Source organism: Cyprinodon variegatus, unplaced genomic scaffold (genome assembly GCF_000732505.1).
Source record: "Cyprinodon variegatus isolate N-32 unplaced genomic scaffold, C_variegatus-1.0 Scaffold701, whole genome shotgun sequence".
NCBI lineage: Eukaryota > Metazoa > Chordata > Actinopteri > Cyprinodontiformes > Cyprinodontidae > Cyprinodon > Cyprinodon variegatus.
Window position 1 is genome coordinate 1 of NW_015151154.1, and position 24,911 is coordinate 24,911.

Genomic DNA, 24,911 nt, shown 5'->3' on the forward strand with positions numbered 1-24,911 from the left:
AATAAAAAACATAAAAGGGATTGAAAACTATATAAAAAAAAAGGTGATGTTCGGAAATCATACGATAAAACTACTCTATTAGACAATAATCCCACATAAAGTCTTAACCTGTACCCACTTAAAATAAACTGGAACAAAACTGCCATCTTGTGGCCATATTAAAAAGCCCAACCAAAGCTTTTCTTTTCTTTCTTTTTTTTTTTAGATTATTTTTAGTGTCTAGTTGCCTTTATTTTTTTTTTCTTTGTTTTCGAAAGTATATAGACAGTAAAGTGGGTTAGAAGAGATAACACCATAAATCATTTTACGATATTTCATCCCGAAAATCTGAATATTGGTTAAGAAGAAATTTGCGCCTTCCTTTAAAATAGGCACGAATTATTGATTTTAGTTTGAATTTACTGCATAATTAGAAAAACATTTTCTAATGTTTGTCCTCGGGCTCAGAGCGACATTGGTTAATTATAAAAGAGATTTGCATATTTTCAATGCAAGGAAAAAAGTCGTTCATGACACAAGGAAGCTACTCTGAAGAAGTCTAGACAAGAAAATACCGAATTCTAAAAGCCTGATAAGTTGTCAGAGTGAGTCGGAGCAGAAGAGTGTGACACCGTGTGCACCATTGATATCGTACCGGCTAGAAACTTGATCACGAAATAAACCTTGATTTCAATTTTTCTCAACTCGCCTAATTTGTTTTGTGGGTAAAATGACTGAAGCTTTGCTGCAGTGGTGTGCTGACCAGTTAAACCACCAATTTGGCTTGGAGGCATCAGAAGACATTGTCAAGTAAGCTTTACATTTTTTTGTGTGTTTTTTTTTTTAATTACCTGTCACAAGCTGAACGCAAGCTAGTAATGATGCTGCTCTACTAAGTAGGCTGTTAATATAAAACGTTTAATATAAGATGACATAACGACAGTGGGCGTTATGTTAGCTCAATTAAAAGTGTTACGAGGTCAGGCTTTCTTCTTTCTTTTGTTTTTTCTTCTTTTTTTCGTAGCAGCTGTTTGTTTAAAAGCTAACTGTCAGCTAACAGTTAGCTCCCCGGAGCTGAGCTTTCCATACTCTTTTTAGTGTGTTTTAAATATTTATACTTGTGAAAAGTAAATAAACTTTTCCTCCTTTTAAGTGTAAAAATTTGAGTAATAAAAAAACAGTTTATAGAGTCAAGATATTTTTTTTTTTATCAATAAAAAAATAACTAGTTTAGTAGCTTATTCAACTCTAATAGGAACTCTGAAGTTATTAAAGATTTATATGAATATAGGTTATTTGAAAATGTTAATATATCACTATTATGATTTTCTACAACTTTCATGGGGAAAACTTAATTTTTAAATCATAATAAACTATTATACACCCACTGTACTCCAGGTGATATGATATCTAATTTGGTAACATTCCTGTTTGTAACACTGGTGCATCTGAAATCTAACTACATTTCTTCACTTTTGAGTTAATTAGAAACACTTACAGTTTAAATTCCATTGTTTTATCATCAAAGAGAAAACATCTTTTAGAAGGGCAGCAATAAAAAAAAAAATGATGAGAAGACTGCCAGCTTTTTAAAATGTGTTAAACTCTTTGCTTCCCAGTTACATTCTCTCCATTGAGAAACCTGAGGAGATTGAAGAGTATGTGGGAGACCTTCTTCAGGGTACCGATGGAAAAAAGGGCCAGTTTATAAATGAGCTCCTAAGCAGACTGAAGAAAAGTCAAAGACGAAGTGCGGACACCGCAGGTCTTTTTCTACTCAAAGATTCTGCTTCACCGACAGGTGGGAGGATAAACATCGGCTCAGTATTGAATTTTTGTTAAAGAAACATGCAAAAAAAAACAAAAAACTGTTCTAATCTAAAGACCTACAAACAATTAAGATAATCTACAAAATAACCATAAAAACATAACTGGAATAATATATACCTCCTTTGCATTTGTGATTTCCTAAATTTAAAATGCTGTTTTCCTAGAAATGCAAGACACCACCAAAGATGCCCAGAAGAAGTCCAAACGTAAGGGGCGAAACAAGCAGGAAGTGATGACTTTGACCCGAACGGAGCCAGAACCTGAGCCAGTCAAAACCCCCATGGATTTAATGAGGGTTAGCACACATCTTTGTTTTCTTTATTTTTACATTTCAGTTGTAAAACTGACAGTAATCCTTCTAGTAACAGTCATAGATTTAGAAGCATTGGATCATTTGTTTTTTATAATGAAATTAAAGAAGTAATAAGTGTCAAATTTGTACATATAGACTCACAAAAACACACCACTACATGCACTGTATTACGGACACACATACATTAGCCTTTAAAGAGTTCTTATATTTCAGTAGTCTGGATATTGATCACCAATATGGGTACTAGATGAAGGCGTAGTTATGATGAAGAGTTTCAATCATAGTCTATTAAATTTTAAGGAGACAAAGAACGACTTTTAGTAATAATATTGATAGTAATACATTTTATTAGAAAGCTTTAAAAACACTCAAGGTCACTTTACAAACAAAAGTTAAAATCACAGAGAATAAAGAGTCTTTAAGGGTTGTGTTTGGAGTCTGGATTTAAACAGGTGAAGTGTCAGTATTACGGATGTCTGATGAGAGATGGTTTCAGACAAGACAGAACAGGTATGGCTGCAGAATGAAGGAAAGAACAGAGATTTTTCATAATAGGCCAATGGAAATATGCAAACAAAGTGAAATTATTGATGTGAGACATAAGAGATAGAAAGCTATCCAGGGTGACACTCAGACTGTTAACATGAAGTGAATATTGATTTAGTTCCTTTGAGGAAGAGCTCTGTTTTTTTTGTATCACTGTTTAATTTAAAACATTTACCTTTAACTTGGATAAAGTACAGCTGATAAAAATGGTATTGCTCTGAATAAGTATCAGGTTGTTTTTAGTAGTATGAGAATGCATTCCTATGCTGTATACATTAATACCAAACCTATTTTTGGTAGGTTTGAGTTGCCTTTGGCAAGTCTAAGTCTAAACCTACGTCCTCCTGTTGCAAGTCTTAATTTTTACAAAAACTTACTTTAAAAAGAGAATAACACGTATCCTCATAAACATATATATTTCCTGACAGAATAAATACATCCAAACAATTAATGATTTTTAGTCACAGAAAGGGGACTATTGATCTGAAATCGGAGACCATTTTGGTCACTCTTTTTTCAACACAAGCCTTACAGCCCTGGTCTTAATTTCTTTATCATTTGCTTTTTTTGAAGCAGCAACAGCAGTTTCCCAGATGAGGGGTTTGATGTTTTACTTTATCGCAGCTCTTACCACTTACAAAAGTCCCAACAGGCCTTCGGTGGTGAGAAAAAGAACTTTATGGTTATACCCTCATCTGGAAAACCTTTAATGTGGAGTACTTCCACACATGTGATGAAACATTGTCCTGAATTAGTATCCTCTTAAAAAGCTGCATTCTTTTTTGTATCGCTGCTTAAAAAAAAAAGAAAAAATCCATCTGTAATTCCAGATGGATTTAGACAAAGTCCATCTGTAATTCAAAATGTCTAGTTAGCTACACTTTGATATTGTTGGTTCATACAAGCACCATTTAAATCTGTTTAAAAGTCAAGTTACAGCTCACGTCCAACCGAGGGGAAACTAATCATCTTTGTTGAGAATCCTTTTCGCTTTACCTTTGCAGCCAATGTCTCTGCACACTGAAAAACTTTTACTCCTGGGCTCTCTAGACGGGCTGCAGTTTTGGGATATGACAAAACTAAACGAGAATGGCTTCCTAGTAGCTTTATAGTTGGTACTTCTCTGGTCAGTACAGGTGTGGGGGAAAATCGATTAGGCGTTATATTGCGATTTTCGGCTGCCCAATATAATATTGATCTTTCAGTTCCTACTAGTATCGATTATTTTTTATATATATAAAAATTTTCACCTAAAACAATGGGGGCAAATGTGCTACCTCAGCAACGCCACTCTGGCAGATGGCAGTATGAAGTCCTTTTGCTCTGCGGCGCAGCGCCATATCTGTAGTTGGGGGAGTCACAGTGGAAGACGGACTGACTCAAACCTCAAAGAACATGGATACCAAAATAACTACACAATTAATATCTTCTGATGAATAAATACAGGACTTGCTTTTTTATCTATACATTTTATTTTGATAGCTGGGAAAAATATTGCAATATATGATGATAATATCTTATTCTGACCCAAGTATCATGACTCCCATGCCAATACTCATCCCTAGTATGCAGAAGCTAATTAGCCTCCCTTTTTTTTCGTTTTATGAGCCTGTAGACTTTTTACAACAAACCGTTTCTCTATATTATGATGACCCAAATATCTTTAAAATTTCAAAATTGTTCATTTCCCCCTAAAATACTTTAAACAAGTTCAACAACAGAGTTGGTCAGAAGCTGCTTAATAATTCTGCAGATCTTAACAGCTGTTGCTTTCCCTAAGCTGTGACCTCTGTCAGTGCACAAATACTGATACGCTAAAATCCAATAAGCATTAAAGTTTCTTCAAAACAAGCACAGAAATAATCATATGGTAAAGAATTAGAATTTAACGTTGGACTTTTTTCCATTTATCTATTCATTAGTGATCAGTGATGTCTTATCGAGTTTTGAATTTGATATGCGAGTTATTTAGTGCTGCTTTTGTCCAGGTTATGGTTTTTAAATTTTATTTTCAATCTCAATAGATCTTTTCTGGTTAAATAAAGTCAAACTAAAAGTACCTGCTTGTCCAATAATTTTCTCTACATGCATTATGTTTGAATTAAAATTGTTTATTTTTGCTTCCATTCATTCTCCTTATACCAGTTGATTTTTTCTATCTATGCTTATTTGTTTATAGTTTTCTCTAACCTCAGAAAACTGTGGGATGCCTAACTAAGCCAGTTCAGTGGTGACATTTTCCAGATATTTGACCCTAATGCTGTTTTTCTTATACCGTATATTCTCTGTTCAGTGTACTGGTTTGCTTTATTCAATCATCATTGTTTTTAGGCCCAGGAAAACAGTAACACTTCATCAACCAAGAAGAAAACCAAGTATGTTAACCTTTACGCTAAAGAGGGTCAGGACAAGCTGACAGTTTTACTCCCAGGGCGACACGCCTGCGAGTGCCTTGCCCAAAAGCACGCCCTCATTAACAACTGCATCAGCTGTGGGCGTATTGTGTGTGAGCAGGAGGGCTCGGGACCCTGCCTCTTCTGCGGAAGCTTGGTGAGGAAAAAATAACCTGCACTCCGTTTCCTAGCTTTTGGCTTCTTATAACTCCTCCTTATTTGTCTCCTTATTTCAGGTTTGCACAAAAGAGGAGCAGGAGATTCTACAGCGAGACTCCAACAAAAGTCAGAAACTCAGGAAGAAGCTTATGGGAGGTCAGAATAAAAGCTGCTCAGACTCAGCTCATGAATTAATATTTATTTAACTCGTGTTGTACTCAAAGGTTTCTGTATCTTGTTGCCAGATGTTGCAGAAAGGGAGCTTCTGCCACATCAGGAGGCTAAGATGAAAGCCGGGTTGGAGAAAGCAGTTCAGCACAAAGAGAAACTGCTGGAATATGACAGGAACAGGTATCATGAAGTTTACTGCTGTATGGTGGCAGAAACAGGCTAACTGGACATGTCAATAGCTGTAAATATGACACTTCATCATAATTTACCTGTTTAATTCACTTCCCCTTTCGACTCTAGTGTCAGACGGACGCAGGTCCTGGACGATGAGTCAGATTACTTTGCTACTGAATCCAATCAGTGGCTGTCGCCAAATGAGAGGGAGAAGCTGAGGAAAATGGAAGAAGATCTGCGAGAACTTCGCCACTCCTCTCGTAAGGACAGGAAGATCACCCTGGATTTCGCTGGTAGACAAGTGATTGATGAGGGAAACAATATGAATGAGTATTACAACAAGTATGATCACTAGTCTGCACCTTCCTTTCAGGCATGTTTACAAACAGCTGAATCTGTTTAACATTTTTATAAATATTTTGTTCAGGTTGGATGAGACCCTCAAAGCTATGAACAGTGGGTCAACAACAGAGTCTCCAGGTTACTCTGAGAGAAAAGGTGGAATGCAGAACCTCAGGGTGCTGGTCAACCCAAACATTAAGCAGTCTGCACCTGAAGTAAGTACTTTGAAAGAACAAAGTGATGGGTTTATGTTTTATGGGTTTCTTTTCCTTAATATAAGAAAATGTCTTGAAAAAATAACTTACTGAGGTATCAGTGAATATGCTTTAGAGAAGGTCCAGTTAGGGCTCCGCCAAGACACTATAAATCCCATGCCATGTCGATCCACTAGTAGGCTTTATTTATATAACAGCAATTCACAAAGCAGGACCTGCTGCTTTTGGATGAGCATGTAGCGACAGTAGCAACATTCCCTTGCATTGTTGTGTTGATGCTGCAGCAAATTCTTTGGCCAAGCATCCCTTCAGAGGCAGTAGAAAGGAAAACATTCCTTTTAACAGGAAGAAACCTCCAGCGGAACCAGATTCAATGTGAACGGCCTTCTGCCAAGGCTGAGTGGGGTTTAAAGATATAAAAAAGACAAACTAAAATAACATGGAAGCACTGATCCATAATTTTCCATAATTACACCCTATCTTAGAAAAGGTTCTGGTAAACTAGCTCCACAGGTAGCACTGTCTATGAAAGAAGCAGTTAGGCAGATGAGCTATAAGCCGGTTTTAATATCGGAATTTGATAAAAAGAGAGTTACAGTCAGTCAACATACTGAGTGAAGCTATTTTTTTTGTTAAAAACAATAAGATTTAATGATGCATTTTGACATTAATTAACCCAGAGAAATGTCCATTCTTCTGTGGATAAAGCACCACTAGATGTACGAGTGCTGGGATTGCCTAACTAGATTATTTCAGTTTTCAAAAGACAGGCTTTATTCGCACTACTTTTTTACCTGATCTGATGGTTATGATAAAAAGTATGCACAGATAAATGTAAGGAGATGCAACCAAATCCACTTTTAAAAATGAACCTGGACAACATACGAAAAAAATAGAAAATACTCGGTTTTCCACTAAATTCCGTGTTGAACAGTAATGATCCAGTAGCAGCAACATTGGGCTTTGCAACGAGTTTTAAAATAGCATTGCTTATTTTAAAACTAAATAGTACAGACAATTATAAACCATAATTCTCTGTACTATTTAATTTTCTAAAATTCTAAATTTGATAGGGATGCTGTATTTTTCTCTTCTCTGTAATTGTTCGTATCTCTCCTTCTAGCCACAATAACCACCAACATTATTGTTTGGGAGGTTAAACCTAACCTTCAAAATGCAGGTTCGATTAATCGTGTTGCAGCTGCTAACTGGCAAGATTTGCGTGTGCTCCTCCCAGTGTTTAGTATGTTGTGATGATCAGCATATGTTCCGCATACTTCTGCAGATCATATTCAAACGGAAGGTTTACGCCTCCTGTTTTCATATATCCATCCATCCATCCATCCATTTTCCGTCATGCTTATGCCAATAGGGGTCGCGAGGGGTGCTGGTGCCTATCTCCAGCTGTCTATGGGCGAGAGGCGAGTACACATGTCGCCAGTCTGTTGCAGGGCAACACAGAGAAAAACAGGACAATCAACCATTCATGCAAGGAGAATTAAGTGAAGCCAATTAACTAACAATCATGTTTTTGGACTGGGAGGAAGCCGGAGTACCCTGAGAGAACCCGTGCATGCTCAGGGAGAAAATGCAAACTCCATGTAGAAAGATTTTTTTTTTAGCAAAATACAAACTTATGTATGCTTGGAAGATCAGCTTTGCATGTACCAAAGTTTGTACATTTTATACATGCAAGCCTTTAGCTGTTCAGTCTCTTTAGTATGTTTGTTTAATAGTAATTGCAAAATTCATCCATAATATTGCAAGTTCTCTTAATATGTTTTAGTTTTTTGTACCACTCAGGATTCAGCAATATTTTTTTAGATGGATTAACAGCTCAGGAATACATAAACTTTGTTGTTCTTCTTTTAGCCATTCTCTTATCCGTGAGGAAGTTTTGCTGTTTATTCAGGCTAGGAGGAGGGCTAGCCTAAATAAACAGCATTCATTTCTTAATTCACTTTTAAATAGACTCCTCATTTATATTTTGCCACTTTCTTTATTTTAAACATCTCAGTGGCACTTAAAGCATTATTTAATGAATGATCCATTTCATAAACTATAAGAAGGACTTTCATGAACTGGGGTCTTTTCTCCTTCCAATAAATCTTCTTAGTGGGTGGACATTGGAGGCAGGGAACACAACAAGCAACCGATGGAGCAGAGGAAAAGTTTGATGGAGCAGAAAGGTGATGAAGAACGCCAAAGGTTGCGGCTGCAAGACAAAGAGCTGCAGGAGATGTCCGATGCAGGCATGTGTCTCAGTATGCATCAGCCGTGGGCATCACTGCTGGTCAAAGGCATTAAGAGGTAAAATATCAAATATAAATCTTAAATTTCAGCACAACTTTTTAATTACATTATTAGAAAAAAAATAAATTTGAAAGATCTGTGATTTTTTTTTTTTTTATGTTTGTGTTTTGTTTACAGGGTAGAAGGAAGGACCTGGTATACGTCACATCGAGGTCGCCTTTGGATAGCTGCAGCCGCCAAAAAACCCACACCTCAGGAGATCGCTGAGGTGGAACAAATGTACCGCTGCCTCTACAAGAAAGGTCAATTTATAATTTATACCAGAAACTGTTCAACAAACCCTGCATTTTTAATTGAGAAACCAAATTACTGCTACTGAATTTAAAGAAACAAATTAATATACAGGTATACGTGATTTTGAAAACTGCTAAATGTAACTATATTTGGGTAAAAGGTTGTATTTTATACCTAAATATCTCTTCCTTTAAATCAGATTCTGCTTTTTTGTAGAGTTATTAGTCCAAAGCTTCTTATTTTAACCGGATAAGATTGAACTGATCCAAAACCTTTTTTGTTTAGAATTTGCTTAGAAAAAATAAGAGTTGTTCACCTCTTTCTATTAGCTTCCATTAGCTTTTAAATTATGAATAACAGTATAATCACTATGATGTAAATATGTAGAAATGGGCTGAAAATGGTGTGGGGCTTTAGTGTTTGACATGTGAATAATTTCTGGTACTACCATCCTTATCTCCGCAGAGCCAAAGTTTCCCAAAGACTATCCCACCGGATGCCTTTTGGGATGTGTTAACGTGATTGATTGCCTCTCTCAAGAGCAGTTTAGAGAACAGGTTGGTGAATTACTATATTTCTATTGAATTAACAGCAATAATTAAATGCTATTCTGAGAATTTAGTGCTGTGGTTGTTTTTTGTAATGTCCTATCATATTCAGTATTTATGGTAGATATTGTAAATTTGTAATTAAAAGCTTACACACTTCCTAACCTGATTCAGAAAGGATTTAGTCATAAATAACTGGACTGGGAAATCATGTTTTTTTTTCTTTTTTTTTTAAATATGGCTGCAGTAAAATTATCCACCAGCAGAGGTCAGACCGCACCTTATCACTGGTTCTTCTACTTGTCAGATCATATTATCTTCCACTAGAGGCAGAATGCACCACAAAAACACAAAGCAAGCCTCTTCACTGCACCCCCATGATCCTGGTATTTATACACCCAGCAGTTCCACCAGTCACTGTGGGTTTGATAGATTGAAATCAGAGAAGATGCAGTTGATTTCCTCTGGATGTGGTGTCATTCTGCCCTGTCCGGCATTGCAACAGCTTATAAACTGTTTTATTTAGACAGCTATTTAGCATAGATGATTTAAAACCTTTCCAATTTAGATTTTATAAATAATCCACTGTCTGTCCTGTCAAGTAGGATCAAGATTGATCCACTATTTTGTCAGTTTATCACATTTAAACTTGGTTGCAGTGCCATGTTTATCTAAGCTGATTTCCCTCTGGCTCTGTGGGGAAATGAGTTAGCACCGTCTCCTTATGCTCTATGTTTCTTAGAAGGCCAGTTAAAATAAACATTGAATAAAATGGGCTTTTTTAAATGTAGCTTCAGCTGAAATTGTAATTAGTCTTTTCTTTGACCTTTTTAATGTACAAAATAATTATGTTGACTCTATTAGCTATAGTGCTAATGTTGCTAATGATGTTTGGGTTTGATTGTGGATGGGTTGTTTTAAGGCAAAACCTCATATTTTATGTTCTTCCATTGCAGTGTTGCACTTTTTGTTTCTGCTCATCTCTGTGAGTGTGAGGATGTGGATGTATTTCAGGGATGTTGCATGTAATAAGCTAGCGGATCAAACAAACAAATCTTGGCTTAAAAAAACACATTCCTTGCTTCTTTTGCACATGTGGAGATCACCGCTTTTGGTTTCTTCAGTCTTACTTTCTCATTTTACTTGCTTTGAACTGGAATTTCTCAATGAAATATGAAATGCGGGTTTTCCTCCTCTAATGTGACCTATAACGTGTCACTCACCCGAATAATGTGTTTGGTTACATGTAAACAGCATTACATTAATACATAACTGAAGCCCCTCTTGACATTTTTGCAACAATCTTTCTTTTTTGTACTAGCAGAAGGCGTAATCTGACACAGTGTAAATTCATGGGTGGGTTCTTTGAGACATTAAGCGTGGTACCTTCTGACGAAACAAGCACTATGCTGCTTCTACCATGCTTTAACACCATCTTTTGGATTTACAGGTTGAAATTTAAACATGATTTCATTAGTCTATAACATGTTATCCAACATGCTTTTAGTAGACCTCAAAATAATATATATATATATATATATATATATATATATATATATTATTTTGAGGTCTACTAAAAGCATGTTGGATAACATGTTATAGACTAATGAAATCATGTTTAAATTTCAACCTGTAAATCCAAAAGATGGTGTTAAAGCATGGTAGAAGCAGCATAGTGCTTGTTTCGTCAGAAGGTACCACGCTTAATGTCTCAAAGAACCCACCCATGAATTTACACTGTGTCAGATTACGCCTTCTGCTAGTACAAAAAAGAAAGATTGTTGCAAAAATGTCAAGAGGGGCTTCAGTTATGTATTAATGTAATGCTGTTTACATGTAACCAAACACATTATTCGGGTGAGTGACACGTTATAGGTCACATTAGAGGAGGAAAACCCGCATTTCATATTTCATTGAGAAATTCCAGTTCAAAGCAAGTAAAATGAGAAAGTAAGACTGAAGAAACCAAAAGCGGTGATCTCCACATGTGCAAAAGAAGCAAGGAATGTGTTTTTTTAAGCCTAAATTTGTTTTTTTGATCCGCTAGCTTATTACATGCAACATCCCTGAAATACATCCACATCCTTACATTCACAGAGATGAGCAGAAACAAAAAGTGCAACACTGCAATGGAAGAACATAAAATATGAGGTTTTGCCTTAAAACAACCCATCCACAATCAAACCCAAACATCATTAGCAACATTAGCACTATAGCTAATAGAGTCAACATAATTATTTTGTACATTAAAAAGGTCAAAGAAAAGACTAATTACAATTTCAGCTGAAGCTACATTTAAAAAAGCCCATTTTATTCAATGTTTATTTTAACTGGCCTTCTAAGAAACATAGAGCATAAGGAGACGGTGCTAACTCATTTCCCCACAGAGCCAGAGGGAAATCAGCTTAGATAAACATGGCACTGCAACCAAGTTTAAATGTGATAAACTGACAAAATAGTGGATCAATCTTGATCCTACTTGACAGGACAGACAGTGGATTATTTATAAAATCTAAATTGGAAAGGTTTTAAATCATCTATGCTAAATAGCTGTCTAAATAAAACAGTTTATAAGCTGTTGCAATGCCGGACAGGGCAGAATGACACCACATCCAGAGGAAATCAACTGCATCTTCTCTGATTTCAATCTATCAAACCCACAGTGACTGGTGGAACTGCTGGGTGTATAAATACCAGGATCATGGGGGTGCAGTGAAGAGGCTTGCTTTGTGTTTTTGTGGTGCATTCTGCCTCTAGTGGAAGATAATATGATCTGACAAGTAGAAGAACCAGTGATAAGGTGCGGTCTGACCTCTGCTGGTGGATAATTTTACTGCAGCCATATTTAAAAAAAAAAGAAAAAAAAACATGATTTCCCAGTCCAGTTATTTATGACTAAATCCTTTCTGAATCAGGTTAGGAAGTGTGTAAGCTTTTAATTACAAATTTACAATATCTACCATAAATACTGAATATGATAGGACATTACAAAAAACAACCACAGCACTAAATTCTCAGAATAGCATTTAATTATTGCTGTTAATTCAATAGAAATATAGTAATTCACCAACCTGTTCTCTAAACTGCTCTTGAGAGAGGCAATCAATCACGTTAACACATCCCAAAAGGCATCCGGTGGGATAGTCTTTGGGAAACTTTGGCTCTGCGGAGATAAGGATGGTAGTACCAGAAATTATTCACATGTCAAACACTAAAGCCCCACACCATTTTCAGCCCATTTCTACATATTTACATCATAGTGATTATACTGTTATTCATAATTTAAAAGCTAATGGAAGCTAATAGAAAGAGGTGAACAACTCTTATTTTTTCTAAGCAAATTCTAAACAAAAAAGGTTTTGGATCAGTTCAATCTTATCCGGTTAAAATAAGAAGCTTTGGACTAATAACTCTACAAAAAAGCAGAATCTGATTTAAAGGAAGAGATATTTAGGTATAAAATACAACCTTTTACCCAAATATAGTTACATTTAGCAGTTTTCAAAATCACGTATACCTGTATATTAATTTGTTTCTTTAAATTCAGTAGCAGTAATTTGGTTTCTCAATTAAAAATGCAGGGTTTGTTGAACAGTTTCTGGTATAAATTATAAATTGACCTTTCTTGTAGAGGCAGCGGTACATTTGTTCCACCTCAGCGATCTCCTGAGGTGTGGGTTTTTTGGCGGCTGCAGCTATCCAAAGGCGACCTCGATGTGACGTATACCAGGTCCTTCCTTCTACCCTGTAAACAAAACACAAACATAAAAAAAAAAAAAATCACAGATCTTTCAAATTTATTTTTTTTCTAATAATGTAATTAAAAAGTTGTGCTGAAATTTAAGATTTATATTTGATATTTTACCTCTTAATGCCTTTGACCAGCAGTGATGCCCACGGCTGATGCATACTGAGACACATGCCTGCATCGGACATCTCCTGCAGCTCTTTGTCTTGCAGCCGCAACCTTTGGCGTTCTTCATCACCTTTCTGCTCCATCAAACTTTTCCTCTGCTCCATCGGTTGCTTGTTGTGTTCCCTGCCTCCAATGTCCACCCACTAAGAAGATTTATTGGAAGGAGAAAAGACCCCAGTTCATGAAAGTCCTTCTTATAGTTTATGAAATGGATCATTCATTAAATAATGCTTTAAGTGCCACTGAGATGTTTAAAATAAAGAAAGTGGCAAAATATAAATGAGGAGTCTATTTAAAAGTGAATTAAGAAATGAATGCTGTTTATTTAGGCTAGCCCTCCTCCTAGCCTGAATAAACAGCAAAACTTCCTCACGGATAAGAGAATGGCTAAAAGAAGAACAACAAAGTTTATGTATTCCTGAGCTGTTAATCCATCTAAAAAAATATTGCTGAATCCTGAGTGGTACAAAAAACTAAAACATATTAAGAGAACTTGCAATATTATGGATGAATTTTGCAATTACTATTAAACAAACATACTAAAGAGACTGAACAGCTAAAGGCTTGCATGTATAAAATGTACAAACTTTGGTACATGCAAAGCTGATCTTCCAAGCATACATAAGTTTGTATTTTGCTAAAAAAAAAATCTTTCTACATGGAGTTTGCATTTTCTCCCTGAGCATGCGCGGGTTCTCTCGGGGTACTCCGGCTTCCTCCCAGTCCAAAAACATGATTGTTAGTTAATTGGCTTCACTTAATTCTCCTTGCATGAATGGTTGATTGTCCTGTTTTTCTCTGTGTTGCCCTGCGACAGACTGGCGACATGTGTACTCGCCTCTCGCCCATAGACAGCTGGAGATAGGCACCAGCACCCCTCGCGACCCCTATTGGGATAAGCATGACGGATAATGGATGGATGGATGGATGGATATATGAAAACAGGAGGCGTAAACCTTCCGTTTGAATATGATCTGCAGAAGTATGCGGAACATATGCTGATCATCACAACATACTAAACACTGGGAGGAGCACACGCAAATCTTGCCAGTTAGCAGCTGCAACACGATTAATCGAACCTGCATTTTGAAGGTTAGGTTTAACCTCCCAAACAATAATGTTGGTGGTTATTGTGGCTAGAAGGAGAGATACGAACAATTACAGAGAAGAGAAAAATACAGCATCCCTATCAAATTTAGAATTTTAGAAAATTAAATAGTACAGAGAATTATGGTTTATAATTGTCTGTACTATTTAGTTTTAAAATAAGCAATGCTATTTTAAAACTCGTTGCAAAGCCCAATGTTGCTGCTACTGGATCATTACTGTTCAACACGGAATTTAGTGGAAAACCGAGTATTTTCTATTTTTTTCGTATGTTGTCCAGGTTCATTTTTAAAAGTGGATTTGGTTGCATCTCCTTACATTTATCTGTGCATACTTTTTATCATAACCATCAGATCAGGTAAAAAAGTAGTGCGAATAAAGCCTGTCTTTTGAAAACTGAAATAATCTAGTTAGGCAATCCCAGCACTCGTACATCTAGTGGTGCTTTATCCACAGAAGAATGGACATTTCTCTGGGTTAATTAATGTCAAAATGCATCATTAAATCTTATTGTTTTTAACAAAAAAAATAGCTTCACTCAGTATGTTGACTGACTGTAACTCTCTTTTTATCAAATTCCGATATTAAAACCGGCTTATAGCTCATCTGCTTAACTGCTTCTTTCATAGACAGTGCTACCTGTGGAGCTAGTTTACCGTAACCTTTTCTAAGATAGGGTGTAATTATGGAAAATTATGGATCAGTGCTTCCATGTTATTTTAGTTTGTCTTTTTCTAACTTTAAACCCCACTCAGCCTTGGCAGAAGGCCGTTCACATTGAATCTGGTTCTGCTGGAGGTTTCTTCCTGTTAAAAGGAATGTTTTCCTTTCTACTGCCTCTGCAGGGATGCTTGGCCAAAGAATTTGCTGCAGCATCAACACAACAATGCAAGGGAATGTTTGTACTGTTGCTACATGCTCATCCAAAAGCAGCAGGTCCTGCTTTGTGAATTGCTGTTATATAAATAAAGCCTACTAGTGGATCAACATGGCATGGGATTTATAGTGTCTTGGCGGAGCCCTAACTGGACCTTCTCTAAAGCATATTCACTGATACCTCAGTAAGTTATTTTTTCAAGACATTTTCTTATATTAAGGAAAAGAAACCCATAAAACATAAACCCATCACTTTGTTCTTTCAAAGTACTTACTTCAGGTGCAGACTGCTTAATGTTTGGGTTGACCAGCACCCTGAGGTTCTGCATTCCACCTTTTCTCTCAGAGTAACCTGGAGACTCTGTTGTTGACCCACTGTTCATAGCTTTGAGGGTCTCATCCAACCTGAACAAAATATTTATAAAAATGTTAAACAGATTCAGCTGTTTGTAAACATGCCTGAAAGGAAGGTGCAGACTAGTGATCATACTTGTTGTAATACTCATTCATATTGTTTCCCTCATCAATCACTTGTCTACCAGCGAAATCCAGGGTGATCTTCCTGTCCTTACGAGAGGAGTGGCGAAGTTCTCGCAGATCTTCTTCCATTTTCCTCAGCTTCTCCCTCTCATTTGGCGACAGCCACTGATTGGATTCAGTAGCAAAGTAATCTGACTCATCGTCCAGGACCTGCGTCCGTCTGACACTAGAGTCGAAAGGGGAAGTGAATTAAACAGGTAAATTATGATGAAGTGTCATATTTACAGCTATTGACATGTCCAGTTAGCCTGTTTCTGCCACCATACAGCAGTAAACTTCATGATACCTGTTCCTGTCATATTCCAGCAGTTTCTCTTTGTGCTGAACTGCTTTCTCCAACCCGGCTTTCATCTTAGCCTCCTGATGTGGCAGAAGCTCCCTTTCTGCAACATCTGGCAACAAGATACAGAAACCTTTGAGTACAACACGAGTTAAATAAATATTAATTCATGAGCTGAGTCTGAGCAGCTTTTATTCTGACCTCCCATAAGCTTCTTCCTGAGTTTCTGACTTTTGTTGGAGTCTCGCTGTAGAATCTCCTGCTCCTCTTTTGTGCAAACCTGAAATAAGGAGACAAATAAGGAGGAGTTATAAGAAGCCAAAAGCTAGGAAACGGAGTGCAGGTTATTTTTTCCTCACCAAGCTTCCGCAGAAGAGGCAGGGTCCCGAGCCCTCCTGCTCACACACAATACGCCCACAGCTGATGCAGTTGTTAATGAGGGCGTGCTTTTGGGCAAGGCACTCGCAGGCGTGTCGCCCTGGGAGTAAAACTGTCAGCTTGTCCTGACCCTCTTTAGCGTAAAGGTTAACATACTTGGTTTTCTTCTTGGTTGATGAAGTGTTACTGTTTTCCTGGGCCTAAAAACAATGATGATTGAATAAAGCAAACCAGTACACTGAACAGAGAATATACGGTATAAGAAAAACAGCATTAGGGTCAAATATCTGGAAAATGTCACCACTGAACTGGCTTAGTTAGGCATCCCACAGTTTTCTGAGGTTAGAGAAAACTATAAACAAATAAGCATAGATAGAAAAAATCAACTGGTATAAGGAGAATGAATGGAAGCAAAAATAAACAATTTTAATTCAAACATAATGCATGTAGAGAAAATTATTGGACAAGCAGGTACTTTTAGTTTGACTTTATTTAACCAGAAAAGATCTATTGAGATTGAAAATAAAATTTAAAAACCATAACCTGGACAAAAGCAGCACTAAATAACTCGCATATCAAATTCAAAACTCGATAAGACATCACTGATCACTAATGAATAGATAAATGGAAAAAAGTCCAACGTTAAATTCTAATTCTTTACCATATGATTATTTCTGTGCTTGTTTTGAAGAAACTTTAATGCTTATTGGATTTTAGCGTATCAGTATTTGTGCACTGACAGAGGTCACAGCTTAGGGAAAGCAACAGCTGTTAAGATCTGCAGAATTATTAAGCAGCTTCTGACCAACTCTGTTGTTGAACTTGTTTAAAGTATTTTAGGGGGAAATGAACAATTTTGAAATTTTAAAGATATTTGGGTCATCATAATATAGAGAAACGGTTTGTTGTAAAAAGTCTACAGGCTCATAAAACGAAAAAAAAGGGAGGCTAATTAGCTTCTGCATACTAGGGATGAGTATTGGCATGGGAGTCATGATACTTGGGTCAGAATAAGATATTATCATTATATATTGCAATATTTTTCCCAGCTATCAAAATAAAATGTATAGATAAAAAAGCAAGTCCTGTATTTATTCATCAGAAGATATTAATTGTGTAGTTATTTTGGTATCCATGTTCTTTGAGGTTTGAGTCAGTCCGTCTTCCACTGTGACTCCCCCAACTACAGATATGGCGCTGCGCCGCAGAGCAAAAGGACTTCATACTGCCATCTGCCAGAGTGGCGTTGCTGAGGTAGCACATTTGCCCCCATTGTTTTAGGTGAAAATTTTTATATATATAAAAAATAATCGATACTAGTAGGAACTGAAAGATCAATATTATATTGGGCAGCCGAAAATCGCAATATAACGCCTAATCGATTTTCCCCCACACCTGTACTGACCAGAGAAGTACCAACTATAAAGCTACTAGGAAGCCATTCTCGTTTAGTTTTGTCATATCCCAAAACTGCAGCCCGTCTAGAGAGCCCAGGAGTAAAAGTTTTTCAGTGTGCAGAGACATTGGCTGCAAAGGTAAAGCGAAAAGGATTCTCAACAAAGATGATTAGTTTCCCCTCGGTTGGACGTGAGCTGTAACTTGACTTTTAAACAGATTTAAATGGTGCTTGTATGAACCAACAATATCAAAGTGTAGCTAACTAGACATTTTGAATTACAGATGGACTTTGTCTAAATCCATCTGGAATTACAGATGGATTTTTTCTTTTTTTTTAAGCAGCGATACAAAAAAGAATGCAGCTTTTTAAGAGGATACTAATTCAGGACAATGTTTCATCACATGTGTGGAAGTACTCCACATTAAAGGTTTTCCAGATGAGGGTATAACCATAAAGTTCTTTTTCTCACCACCGAAGGCCTGTTGGGACTTTTGTAAGTGGTAAGAGCTGCGATAAAGTAAAACATCAAACCCCTCATCTGGGAAACTGCTGTTGCTGCTTCAAAAAAAGCAAATGATAAAGAAATTAAGACCAGGGTTGTAAGGCTTGTGTTGAAAAAAGAGTGACCAAAATGGTCTCCGATTTCAGATCAATAGTCCCCTTTCTGTGACTAAAAATCATTAATTGTTTGGATTTATTTATTCTGTCAGGAAATATATATGTTTATGAGGATACGTGTTATTCTCTTTTTAAAGTAAGTTTTTGTAAAAATTAAGACTTGCAACAGGAGGACGTAGGTTTAGACTTAGACTTGCCAAAGGCAACTCAAACCTACCAAAAATAGGTTTGGTATTAATGTATACAGCATAGGAATGCATTCTCATACTACTAAAAACAACCTGACACTTATTCAGAGCAATACCATTTTTATCAGCTGTACTTTATCCAAGTTAAAGGTAAATGTTTTAAATTAAACAGTGATACAAAAAAAACAGAGCTCTTCCTCAAAGGAACTAAATCAATATTCACTTCATGTTAACAGTCTGAGTGTCACCATGGATAGCTTTCTATCTCTTATGTCTCACATCAATAATTTCACTTTGTTTGCATATTTCCATTGGCCTATTATGAAAAATCTCTGTTCTTTCCTTCATTCTGCAGCCATACCTGTTCTGTCTTGTCTGAAACCATCTCTCATCAGACATCCGTAATACTGACACTTCACCTGTTTAAATCCAGACTCCAAACACAACCCTTAAAGACTCTTTATTCTCTGTGATTTTAACTTTTGTTTGTAAAGTGACCTTGAGTGTTTTTAAAGCTTTCTAATAAAATGTATTACTATCAATATTATTACTAAAAGTCGTTCTTTGTCTCCTTAAAATTTAATAGACTATGATTGAAACTCTTCATCATAACTACGCCTTCATCTAGTACCCATATTGGTGATCAATATCCAGACTACTGAAATATAAGAACTCTTTAAAGGCTAATGTATGTGTGTCCGTAATACAGTGCATGTAGCGGTGTGTTTTTGTGAGTCTATATGTACAAATTTGACACTTATTACTTCTTTAATTTCATTATAAAAAACAAATGATCCAATGCTTCTAAATCTATGACTGTTACTAGAAGGATTACTGTCAGTTTTACAACTGAAATGTAAAAATAAAGAAAACAAAGATGTGTGCTAACCCTCATTAAATCCATGGGGGTTTTGACTGGCTCAGGTTCTGGCTCCGTTCGGGTCAAAGTCATCACTTCCTGCTTGTTTCGCCCCTTACGTTTGGACTTCTTCTGGGCATCTTTGGTGGTGTCTTGCATTTCTAGGAAAACAGCATTTTAAATTTAGGAAATCACAAATGCAAAGGAGGTATATATTATTCCAGTTATGTTTTTATAGTTATTTTGTAGATTATCTTAATTGTTTGTAGGTCTTTAGATTAGAACAGTTTTTTGTTTTTTTTTGCATGTTTCTTTAACAAAAATTCAATACTGAGCCGATGTTTATCCTCCCACCTGTCGGTGAAGCAGAATCTTTGAGTAGAAAAAGACCTGCGGTGTCCGCACTTCGTCTTTGACTTTTCTTCAGTCTGCTTAGGAGCTCATTTATAAACTGGCCCTTTTTTCCATCGGTACCCTGAAGAAGGTCTCCCACATACTCTTCAATCTCCTCAGGTTTCTCAATGGAGAGAATGTAACTGGGAAGCAAAGAGTTTAACACATTTTAAAAAGCTGGCAGTCTTCTCATCATTTTTTTTTTTATTGCTGCCCTTCTAAAAGATGTTTTCTCTTTGATGATAAAACAATGGAATTTATACTGTAAGTGTTTCTAATTAACTCAAAAGTGAAGAAATGTAGTTAGATTTCAGATGCACCAGTGTTACAAACAGGAATGTTACCAAATTAGATATCATATCACCTGGAGTACAGTGGGTGTATAATAGTTTATTATGATTTAAAAATTAAGTTTTCCCCATGAAAGTTGTAGAAAATCATAATAGTGATATATTAACATTTTCAAATAACCTATATTCATATAAATCTTTAATAACTTCAGAGTTCCTATTAGAGTTGAATAAGCTACTAAACTAGTTATTTTTTTATTGATAAAAAAAAAAATATCTTGACTCTATAAACTGTTTTTTTATTACTCAAATTTTTACACTTAAAAGGAGGAAAAGTTTATTTACTTTTCACAAGTATAAATATTTAAAACACACTAAAAAGAGTATGGAAAGCTCAGCTCCGGGGAGCTAACTGTTAGCTGACAGTTAGCTTTTAAACAAACAGCTGCTACGAAAAAAAGAAGAAAAAACAAAAGAAAGAAGAAAGCCTGACCTCGTAACACTTTTAATTGAGCTAACATAACGCCCACTGTCGTTATGTCATCTTATATTAAACGTTTTATATTAACAGCCTACTTAGTAGAGCAGCATCATTACTAGCTTGCGTTCAGCTTGTGACAGGTAATTAAAAAAAAAAACACACAAAAAAATGTAAAGCTTACTTGACAATGTCTTCTGATGCCTCCAAGCCAAATTGGTGGTTTAACTGGTCAGCACACCACTGCAGCAAAGCTTCAGTCATTTTACCCACAAAACAAATTAGGCGAGTTGAGAAAAATTGAAATCAAGGTTTATTTCGTGATCAAGTTTCTAGCCGGTACGATATCAATGGTGCACACGGTGTCACACTCTTCTGCTCCGACTCACTCTGACAACTTATCAGGCTTTTAGAATTCGGTATTTTCTTGTCTAGACTTCTTCAGAGTAGCTTCCTTGTGTCATGAACGACTTTTTTCCTTGCATTGAAAATATGCAAATCTCTTTTATAATTAACCAATGTCGCTCTGAGCCCGAGGACAAACATTAGAAAATGTTTTTCTAATTATGCAGTAAATTCAAACTAAAATCAATAATTCGTGCCTATTTTAAAGGAAGGCGCAAATTTCTTCTTAACCAATATTCAGATTTTCGGGATGAAATATCGTAAAATGATTTATGGTGTTATCTCTTCTAACCCACTTTACTGTCTATATACTTTCGAAAACAAAGAAAAAAAAAATAAAGGCAACTAGACACTAAAAATAATCTAAAAAAAAAAAGAAAGAAAAGAAAAGCTTTGGTTGGGCTTTTTAATATGGCCACAAGATGGCAGTTTTGTTCCAGTTTATTTTAAGTGGGTACAGGTTAAGACTTTATGTGGGATTATTGTCTAATAGAGTAGTTTTATCGTATGATTTCCGAACATCACCTTTTTTTTTAGTTTTCAATCCCTTTTATGTTTTTTATTTCATATTTTGTTACCTTATAACCACATGCATTTTGCTTGTATGTGTGATGAAACAGCAGGTTTTGTAATAAATTGATGCTTTTCAAATTTGTTTTACACATTTGGTACAAAGGTTAGGGATTAAGTTGCTTAGAACAATGTAAGTTATTAAGAACAACTCCAACTTTGACATTGTATACTTTTATATGAAAATAGAAAGAAAGGGATCCACCAAAACTGAGAAGTTTAAAGGAACATCTTAACTCTTGATGAGCTGCAGAGAAACAGTATAAAATTATTAGTGTTTCTACTAAACTCAACAAGTTTTGATAATAGAGTAGCAAGAAGAAGGAATTTGATGAAGAACAGTGATAAGGACTCCCATTTATTGTTTCTTAAAAGACACATTGGGGACACATCAAATGTGAGAGAAGATATTGTTATCAGAGGGCAAGAATTTAACACTTTAGCACTCATACAAAATGGTAGGCGGAAAATGAACACACCATCCAACAGTTAACTATGATGGAGGTATGTGGACAGATCAAAGTCCAGTCAAAGTCCAGAGCTAAATTTAAAAGATATTTTGGTTCTTAACATTACTTTTTTATTTCTTACTCTCATGGTTTTTATCTTCAGAAATCCACAAAAGTTTAGATTGATACTTAAATTTTGACATTAAATATAATATGTGAAAATGCTTTGTGTCATTTTTAAAGTTAGATTATTAGTAAGTAAACAAAAACAATCAAACATACAGAGATTAAAAAATAATGTAATCATTCTGAAGAAAACAAAGTCCAGAAATTGAATCAGGGTTCAATGAAAAATTAAAAATAGACAATTGAAGGTGATTACCGTATATTCATAGAAAGGCAGTATTTTTCTTCTGCTTTGAATTTTATTTAATTAACAGCTTTGTTTAAAAATAATGACAGTGTGTTAAAAAATTAATAAAACTCACAATTCTCATAAAACCCTTTATTTTGGACACACTACTACATCAGAAATGCTATCAAAATGTTGCTTCAAATCAAAGTTAAAAAAAATCCTAATCAAATATTTTCTCAGTCTATAGAAAGTAAGGGGAAAGAATATTACGGTATGTTGTTTAGGAAAATAGGACTTTCATTTTTATTTATGAATTTGAATATTTGACACTGAAAATGGTTGAAGATACAGCTTTGCTGAAAATCTATGAACTAACATGCAGCCGTTCAGCCGCTGTTTTGAACACCTTGTTATTTTAACCCAGGACGCTTTCCCCATCTTCGATAATTGCCATGCCATTTTTATTCTCAGAAACAGGATGTATGATCTAAAACCTGATGTTTTCTGTTTAATTAAAGTCCAAACCATGGGTAGTCTATTACATAACATTAATCTGGTGTGTTGGCGTCTCTGCTTTTATGAAGCACCTAACCCACCATGTTTCAAAGTTTATCTGACAAACCGTATATAGGAGCCTTGTTCTGAACCCAAACAGAATGATGTTGGTCTTATCTGTTCTAAAGACATTGGAACATTCTTTGTTAGGAAAGTCATTTAGTTTTTCTGGCAAATTTGTACTTATTCAGTACTCACAAAGGAACTGTAGACCTTATGAGCTTATCCCTGGCCTATTCGTTGCTATTTTGACAAATCTTTTTATCCTTTGGACTTATATTTTCCCATTTCTACAACAACTTTAAAGTATTAACAGTTAACAACAGACCAAAAAACTTTAACAGAGCAGTCTGTTGCTCTCTGCTCTTCTTTTTACACCATCCCCTTCTAAATCCACCTGTTTTCAAAGCTGAATGTACAAATTGTTAAGCGGATGTCTAATTCAAGTGGTAACTCACCCGTCCTGCAAACAGGAAGCCTGCTTTGGAGGAGTGGCAACCTAGTGGTTAGGGCATAGAGCTTTGGATCCTGAGGTTCTGAGTTCAAACCCCACTCCCACAGACTGCCACTGTCCCTGAGCAAGACCCCACACTGCTCCCCAAATGGATTGGTTAAATGCAGAGAATGCTCTGTACTTGTGACAGTTTAATGACAATAAAACACTGGAAAAACGGCTAGCATCCTGTTCAATATTCTTGGTCTAACTGACTGAACACAGCATGCAGAGCCCACGGCTCTGGGTTTTCTATTTACTACAGATACAAGTTAATTATTTAGCATGTATAGATGAAATCAGTGATATGTCTAGTCTGTAACGTAGAACTGCAACTGTTTATATGTATGTATATATCACTAGGAAGAAGTCACACAGAAAAGCAAAGTTGCATTCGTTGCAAATAACACTGGGGATACTAATTTGATTTATTATCAGACGGTACAAAGGGATAACAGAGATTATTTTCTTCAAAGTGTGGGGCGGTGTTACATAAAATGCAGAAGATTATCATAACTATAGAGTAGATATTGATGCCAGCTTTTTTCCTTTACAGTTTCACCATATCAGCCTCATGTGAAAAAGTCTTTGGAAATGGCTTCTACAAAATTGGGTGCCGACATGAGGATCCCAATGGTGCAGAGGATGGTGAAGACTGAGAAAGCCATGAGACAAAGCCTGTCGATGACAGATGCTGCAAACTTCCACTCGTTGCACACCGTCTCATCCTCGTCTTGGTCACGGAACCGTTTGGCGATGTAACGCACCTCATCCAGGATCTTTGCCAGCTCCAGCTCCATGTAACCCGTGTTGGAGCTCTGACTCGATGGGAGGAGCAACTCGTCCTCACCGGTGCGTCCAATCAGCCGCCCGCATAGGACTCCAGAGTCAGGAGAGGTGGCAGCCGTGGAGCAGTGGATGCTCTCCAGGCCACGGACGCCCACATAGAGCATGTGGCCGTTTGTAGACTGGGAGACAGAGCTGCTGGCGTTGAGGTCCATGCTGGTCAGGCTGCTCCGTCGGGTCTTGTTGTGGCAGGCTGAGCGCACTCGATCCTCACCGGGGCGCCTCATGCGCAGAAACCAGGCACACCAATTCAGGAGGATCACACGGGTCTACCAGATCACAGAATAATATGGAAAAATATCATTACATGAAACTTTTGAAGGACTTCAGCACTAGATTTTTGTTAGCTAAAAATCATTTTTTTGAAGGACCTGTATTTTAAAGAGATAATAATGATAAAGATGCTGGTCACTCAGGCTAAGAAATCCTCTGGTGCCTGACTGCATGTTTTTAGGTAAAGAAAAAGGAGACAAAGTCACTGCTGTATCCATCTAATGCCATACTGTAGGTTTACCTATTATAAAAGAGTTCTTTGGATATACATTTCTGTTGCATTCAGGATATAAATACTCAAATGCTTAAGTTTAGAATAGGAAACAGAAAATGCCTTTATTGTCCCACTATGGGGAAATTGCGGTTTTACAGCAGCAAAAGGTTATAGTAGAAATGGTCACACAATGTGCACCTTATAGAAGTGTA

At 36.3% G+C, this 24,911-nt stretch overlaps 3 protein-coding genes across 3 annotated transcripts in view; 1 reads left to right on the forward strand and 2 right to left on the reverse strand.

Annotated features, from left to right (window-relative positions):
• Positions 1 to 628: 628 nt before the first annotated feature.
• Positions 629 to 9,260, forward strand: LOC107097484 (activating signal cointegrator 1-like). Its single transcript, XM_015394634.1, has 11 exons — positions 629 to 789; positions 1,599 to 1,780; positions 1,974 to 2,104; positions 5,000 to 5,218; positions 5,298 to 5,376; positions 5,466 to 5,571; positions 5,692 to 5,907; positions 5,993 to 6,122; positions 8,239 to 8,432; positions 8,553 to 8,677; positions 9,135 to 9,260. The coding sequence occupies exons 1-11, from the start codon at positions 710 to 712 to the stop codon at positions 9,251 to 9,253; spliced, it is 1,581 nt and encodes a 526-aa protein (XP_015250120.1). The 5' UTR covers positions 629 to 709; the 3' UTR covers positions 9,254 to 9,260.
• Positions 9,261 to 12,254: 2,994 nt separating this feature from the next.
• LOC107097483 (activating signal cointegrator 1-like) lies at positions 12,255 to 20,884 on the reverse strand. The gene is made up of 11 exons (XM_015394633.1): positions 20,724 to 20,884; positions 19,733 to 19,914; positions 19,409 to 19,539; positions 16,296 to 16,514; positions 16,138 to 16,216; positions 15,943 to 16,048; positions 15,607 to 15,822; positions 15,392 to 15,521; positions 13,083 to 13,276; positions 12,838 to 12,962; positions 12,255 to 12,380 (listed from the first exon to the last, which is right to left on the reverse strand). Exons 1-11 carry the CDS (start codon positions 20,801 to 20,803, stop codon positions 12,262 to 12,264), a joined length of 1,581 nt encoding a protein of 526 aa, XP_015250119.1. The 5' UTR covers positions 20,804 to 20,884; the 3' UTR covers positions 12,255 to 12,261.
• A 1,428-nt stretch (positions 20,885 to 22,312) lies between these two features.
• The window catches only part of chrna7 (cholinergic receptor, nicotinic alpha 7), a 37,403-nt gene continuing 34,804 nt past the window's right edge, over positions 22,313 to 24,911 (reverse strand). Inside the window, exon 10 of the mRNA XM_015394640.1 lies at positions 22,313 to 24,481. Coding sequence (XP_015250126.1) covers positions 23,939 to 24,481 — 543 coding nt within the window. The 3' untranslated portion in view covers positions 22,313 to 23,938. The remainder of the gene's footprint in view (positions 24,482 to 24,911) is intronic.